We start from the raw sequence: 6992 nt of genomic DNA on the forward strand, positions 1-6992 counted from the left end.
TTTGCGAAGGCGTTGCACGTGATCCTATCAAACTCAACAGCAAAATTATTTCAGAACATGCTAGTATACACCATAATTTAACATAGATGTGTTGATCAATAAGGATAATGAAGATGACTATGGTAAAAATGAAATAACAGTCGTATTTACAATATGTGGACTAGTGTGTCAATACTCATATGATGAAAGATAACCCATCACAATAATTCCCTTTTATCGTGCCAATCAGTAAAGATAAGACGCGGACGTGATCGGTCTCCAAGTAAAGGCCACCATTTGAGAGACATCTGTACCACGTTATTGTTACGGTCATGAGGTGGAAGGCAGTCGTGATTATTCTAATAGCAATTGGATTGTGCCAAAGGGCAGGTGGAGTAACAACAGGTGAGCCTCGGAGTGTATGGCGGCTATGATGTGTTATGTAGTAAACGTGGCTATAATGTGTTATGTAGTGAACGTGGTATTAGGGTTCTCCAAGGCCAACAGACTGGGGAAGGACGGGTATCAAACATTGCCACTGATTGGCATTTACACATTCTTGATTGTTGGTTTCTGTATGAATACTACTTATGGCGTGATATTTCACTCTAATACATTGTATATTTTTAGGGCGATTATATCGTAATATCTACGATATTGCCACGGTGCATTTCGTATATGTAAGCATTAAGCCTACAAAAACAGTATTTTGTTGTAATTCTAGTAAATATAGACAAAAACCAGCATTACGTCTTAACTCTCGACCTACCGATATGGATACCTTGGGAAGGAGCAACCAAGGCGTCTAGAGAACCCTCGTTTGGTGGAACGCAACAAACTCGAGAGACAATCCAAGTCAGTAAAGACTTCCTGGAAAAATCCAGCAGATTCAAGTCTTGGGATATGAAAACGTCTTCTTTAGTATCGTTTTATTTGTTACGTTTTTTTTTTTGTGTATGTGTGAAAAATGGTAACGTTTGATGATTTTCCAGCGCATGTAGCATTACCTGAATGTTAAGACTTCTATAATCTCATAACCACTAAATGATGTAATGACACTGAAACACGACGTATTAAAGCATAAACTACGTCGAGGAGTTTGCGATTTGCCAAGCTTGGGCTGCTCCACGTGAAGGACACACTCGAGCTGTCAGTGCGATATTCTAAGAACAATGAATAATGTAATATATATATATATATATATATATATATATATATATATATATATATATATATATATATATATATATATATATATATATATATATGTGTGTGTGTGTGTGTGTGTGTGTGTGTGTGTGTGTGAAGTGATTTTTACGTGGGAGAGGGGAAGAGAAGCGCGCCTCTCACGTGTGTTGAATTACAAGACGCGATGCTTAATTATTTGTTTTGTAATTCAGTTTCAATTATCTTTATCAATATAGAGGTAGGAAACTCCAGAAGATTATCTTTTTTGACAGTATAACACATAAAATATTATATTATGAATTGAAACAAATGTTATTACATTACATTTTGTAAGCACGAAAATTTTCATTGCCAAGTAAGAAAATGCTTTCATTGCAGAATATAACATCTGGATACATTGCATGTGCATATCAATTTGTCAAATAGCTTGACATTTGTGTGACAGTACAGAGTTTCTCATTTTGATAACAAATGTCAATACTGATTGGTAGGAAAATTTTCAGATTCTATAGCTTTCAATATCCCTTCATCTTATACAAATATAGACCACAGATATATAATGTAAAATCAAAGATAAATACAAATACTGTAAAGAGAGATGGTATCAGTTTACTAATGCATATATGAACACTCCATGCAGACAAATTTCTACTAATGGATTCAACATAATGGAACTTTATGTCTACATATTCTTTTTAGTGGATGTCTGTTCCCTTTTCAAGTAGGCACCACTAGTTTTACAAATAAGAGGAACAAATAGAAATAAACCTACAAGATGAAATTAAGTGCTATTTGCTTCTTGCAGTCTCCAAATACATCCACTTCTGATAATTTCTTAATGTTCCCATTTAGTCAGCCTCCAGTCAACTGGCTGATAATAAGCAATTATAATATTCATCATTAGCAGTGGGAAGGTTATCTTGAATTTTCAAAATGCACTGTAAACAAAGACTGAAATTAAAACAATATGAAATAGTACTGCAACATTTACCTCTATTTCTCCCCAGGAAAACTTGATGATGGCTCACAGTCAGATGTTACTGCAGACCAGTCACAAAATGATGACAAGATACAATCAGAGGATGAAGACTTGGTGACTCCAGAGGATGTAATTATGAAGACACTTCCTAAAGGTGAGGGTGAGGTAAAAACCTTGGAGGCAAGACCACCTTTAAAGTTGGCAGAAGATAGCAGGAGGGAGGCTACACCAGAACCTAGGACACAGCAAAAACCAACACACAACATAAAGTCTAAGACTAAGCCTGCAACCAAAGCAAAGCCTCTAGCAGCAAAAGCAAATCCAAAATCAGTATTGAAAGCACAGCCTAAATTACAATCCAAGACACAGACTGAATCACCACCAAAACCAGAGCCTACATCTGAATCTAAAGCACCGCCAAAGATAAGTCCCAGAAGAAATCTTGAGGACAAGCTAACTGAAAAAATCACTACTGAATCTAATCCAGAACCTGAAACACATCAAGAACCAAAGACAAAATTAAAATCTAAACAGCCCCCAAAAAAGTCTGAAGATCAACCTAAACCACAAGAAGAGTCAGCTACTGAAGCGGCAGCCAGTGATGACTTTGACAGACAAAAGGCAGTTTCTCCCATTGCTCAGTTGGAGACCAAAGCACAGTCCAAACCTGAACCAAAAACACTATCTAAGACAAGTCAAGAAACAAATCCTGAAGACAAACTCTCACAGAAAACTACTACTAAATCAAAGACAGAACCTAAGACACATGAAACAAAGCCAAACTTAAAACCCAAGCAGCCTAAAACAATGTCCGAAGATCAAACCAAACCACAGAAAGAAGAGTCACCTACTGAAGCAGCAGTTACTGATGACTCTGACAGACAGAAGCCAGTCTCTCCTAATGGTCAGTCAGATTCCAAAGCACAATCCACGGTAAGTCAAGAAACAGATCCTGAAGACAAGCTCAGAGAAAAAAGTACCACTAAATCTAATCCAGAACCTGAAATACATGAAACAAAGCCAAAGTTAAAGGCCAAGCATTCTAAAACAATGTCCAAAGACCAACCCAAACCACAGCAAGAAGAGTCAGCCACTGATGACTCTGACAGACAGAAGGCAGTCTCTCCCATTGCTCAGGTGGAATCCAAAGTGCAACCTAAACCTGAACCAAAAACACAAACAAAGACAAGTCAAGAAATGAATCCTGAAGACAAACTCTCAAAGAAAACTATAAGTGAGTCAAAGACAGAACCTAAAACACATGAAACAAAGCCAAAGTCAAAACCCAAACAGCCTAAAACAATGTCCAAAGATGAACCTAAACCACAGGAAGAAGTGTCACCTACTGAAGCCACAGCCACTGATGACTCTGACAGACAGAAAATAGTTCCTCCAATTGCTCTCCTTCCTATTTTTCTACAATCTTCTCCATCTCCAAGCTTTTTGAAGAATGAGACAAAACCCAAAACAACTGATGAAGAAGAGGATTACAAATTTGATGAAGAAAGGTAAGATACATTTCCACATCTCTGTTCATTGAGAAAATTATGTATGATCAATTCTTGTAGCAGAATATGAGTGATTAGTTACTGTAATGTTTGCTTATTCTTTTTAGTCATTTGAAATATAGAAATAGAAAAACAAAAGTTGGTAGGGGGTCAGTCATGACATTTAAAATGGATGCATGGGCATGTCTTGCATAGAATGAGAGGTATGTTGAATGATGCATCAATGAAGGCATAAGGTGCACAACTGTTACTTGAGTTCAGATGACCATTAGGGAACAAACCAAGTTTAGATGAGCCTTTCACTTTAAAAAAAAATTTTTTTTTTACGTAGGGAAGAGGGCCAGCAAGCTTACAAAGAATGATTTGATTGCTCAATTCATAAGTAAGTGCAAGTTATAAGAAGCATTATTCAGATATAGTACAGTAATTACACAGGATTAGTAACAGTGAGAAAGGTATTGATTTTGCTTTTATTTGGAACTCTCCAAGGGGAAATGAAGTATTAGATATGATGATTTCATCAGAGATGATATAAGCAGTATGTGGCAATGACATCTGAGTTATGCAACAAGAAACGATTAACAGTTTATGAAATATACATGTGAAATTCATATCAGTGTAAAATATCATTTTGATTATTGTTGTATACATATTTTTGAAAATGAGTCAGCAAGCAGGAGACTTATATCATAGCCACCTATAGTGAAAAAACTTTTTGACTTTTAATTTTCTTTACAATCATTTGATTTCAAGATTTTCATTATGACATCCTCACTTGGAATAAGTATAATTGATAACTGTGATTTAGTTTTTTTTTACTATGTTTCTATTTATCTTTATTATCATAGTGAAACAAACAAATGAGTTGAATTGTGTCTGTAATGTGTCTACCTTGATATCCTAGTGAAGCGATGCCACCACCTGCGGGAATGACATCTCATAGCAAAGTGGGCCTCATCTCCATCACCATCATCACTCTTGCTGTGGTTGTTACCATCATGGGGGTGTGGTATAAAAGGATCAGGTACTCTTTTTGTTTCATATCTGTTTTTATTTGTCTGTCTACCTGCTTTTCGCTGTTAATTTTTCTCAGTTCATGAGGCTGTTTCTGTAATTTGAAATAAGTGTTTAGTTAGTTTACAACTGCCGAATTACTGTGATACATACTTGTGAACACATTTCTTTAACATGAAAGAATTTAATTTTATTATTTTCATTATGTTACTTGGTTAATTTGTAATGACACTACTTTAAAAATTAGACAGGACTATCTGTACTAGGACTGCTGTTAAGTGTTTAAATCTTATTAGAGAGTTAAAATTTCTTCACATCATTTTGATATATTTGGTAAAATATATCATGCTTTACCTGGAAAATTCAAAATGATTTTTCTTATCAAGTAGAGTGGTATATGATTGCTGATAATTATACCGACAGCTTTGACCACCAACGCTACAAAGACCACACCCTGCTGATGGATGATGAGGAGGAACTTGGAGTCTTCAACCGCTTTTCATACAACTCTGCAAGATTTAACACGTATGAATCTTGGAATCAGGTACCGTATTAGACAGTTGATGTCCTGTTTCAGTGAGATTTTTATTAGTTGTTATAAACAATTGGTGTACTAACCTATTTCTCTAAATATTTTAATCTCTTTAATAATTTGATGACAGATGAAACTCGCATAGAATAGCTGTTGTTCCACTGGTATGGTTCATCCGGGTCACATGGAGTTATGTTGGCATGGAACTAGGTAACAGCATGAAGCTGCTGTGAATTTAGAATAATTTTTATATGTTCTAATGTAAGAGAAAAATCAATGTTTCCACATTGGCCATATGACATTAAGAATAAGTACAACATTAAATTGTCACCAGTTAATTAAAAAAGTGTATATATTTTTGTACCTCAGATGTTACTGATGAAGACCATCACTAATTGCTGTTGCATGGCGAGTATTTTAAGGAAGGAATTATGTTGTAAAGGGGCATATGCATAACACTAAATTGTTATATTTCCCTCCATGAAACAAATGTAAATATTCAGGTTATCTTCTAATAATACATATAAAATAGTGGTGTTATTTTCATTAATAACTTTAAAGAAAATGTAAAGAGAAATTTTTAAATTGACTGGATTTACTTATGTTTTCAATCTAATATCAACATGTAATAGAAAGGTTTATGAATATGACTGTATGTAAATATGAATGCATGCATGTAAATACCAGACTTTGGCATTTTTATAGTGGCCAATGTTGCATTGTTATATAAATAGACTTTTGATACTGTTTAAGTTCCAGTTTCTGTATATGCAAGAAAACATCCAGTGGGAAAAAGAATGTAAATTGTATATAATTTTTTTTCTCTTTTCCTTAAATGTGATGTGTGTTACAAACTGGAGAGATTTTTAGTTTTATAACCTTGCATAATTTCTTCACTTAATTGTTATGCAGAAAATAGAGATGTAGTAATTCAATTCAGCTTTAAGATAATCCATTACACTACTGCTACTACAGTAAAACTACTAAAACTTGTACTACTTCTACTACTACTACTGTTGTTGCTGGTACTACTGCTATTGTTACTATAGCACTAATAATCTACTACAAAATTGAAATCTACATAATGTGGGAATATGAAAGTCTGTTGTGTGATTATGGATAAAAAAGGAAAATGACCTTTAGTAAGATTTTAATTCTCCAGGTAGGGAAAATCTTGATGATTTGCAACATTTCAGTCTCTTTAATTTTAGAAAATGGACATCACTGCACTTGGTGAAACTTTGAGTAATTTTTTGATAAATAAAATAAAATATTTTATAACTACCACTTTATTTCAACATCAACAACAATAATGCTACAAACATGCATACACAGCAAATGTGTTCTGATTGTGATATACAGCATGCAATCTTCTTTATTATCCCAAAAGAAATATAACTAAAACTAGAATATAATTTGCATTTCTGTACAAAATAAATGTTCATATACTATGTAAAACATTGTACTATATAACTAAACACTATATATATATATATATATATATATATATATATATATATATATATATATATATATATATATATATATATATATATATATATATACCAGTCCTTTGATAAGAGTATGATACTCCTTTGGAATGCTTGGCCATGAGTTGACTACTTTGAGTCACATGTCTGATTTACTATTAGATTTAAGGAAATTTTCAATAAACCAAAATTTCTATTACATTTTCTTTTCATCAAACTAAGGTTTAATGTAAGTATAATTACTGTTTGACACGAATAACTCTTGCATCACATTGTCTTGATTTCTTAAATTCTATCAATTA

At 33.7% G+C, this 6992-nt stretch overlaps 1 protein-coding gene across 1 annotated transcript; it reads left to right on the forward strand.

Annotated features, from left to right (window-relative positions):
• The first annotated feature begins 235 nt into the window (after positions 1–235).
• On the forward strand, positions 236–6342 carry LOC123517590 (translation initiation factor IF-2-like). The gene is made up of 5 exons (XM_045277847.1): positions 236–384; positions 2175–3654; positions 4559–4678; positions 5092–5212; positions 5331–6342. Exons 1-5 carry the CDS (start codon positions 312–314, stop codon positions 5343–5345), a joined length of 1809 nt encoding a protein of 602 aa, XP_045133782.1. The 5' UTR covers positions 236–311; the 3' UTR covers positions 5346–6342.
• Positions 6343–6992: the final 650 nt, after the last annotated feature.

The sequence above is a fragment of the Portunus trituberculatus genome, chromosome 42 (genome assembly GCF_017591435.1).
Source record: "Portunus trituberculatus isolate SZX2019 chromosome 42, ASM1759143v1, whole genome shotgun sequence".
NCBI lineage: Eukaryota > Metazoa > Arthropoda > Malacostraca > Decapoda > Portunidae > Portunus > Portunus trituberculatus.

Coding starts and splice junctions, on each gene's coding strand:
- LOC123517590 (XM_045277847.1), top strand. CDS start 312: ATGAGGTGGAAGGCAGTCGTGATTATTCTAATAGCAATTGGATTGTGC. Junction 3,655..4,558: donor TACAAATTTGATGAAGAAAG/GTAAGATACATT, acceptor TTGATATCCTAG/TGAAGCGATGCCACCACCTG. Junction 4,679..5,091: donor GTGTGGTATAAAAGGATCAG/GTACTCTTTTTG, acceptor TTATACCGACAG/CTTTGACCACCAACGCTACA.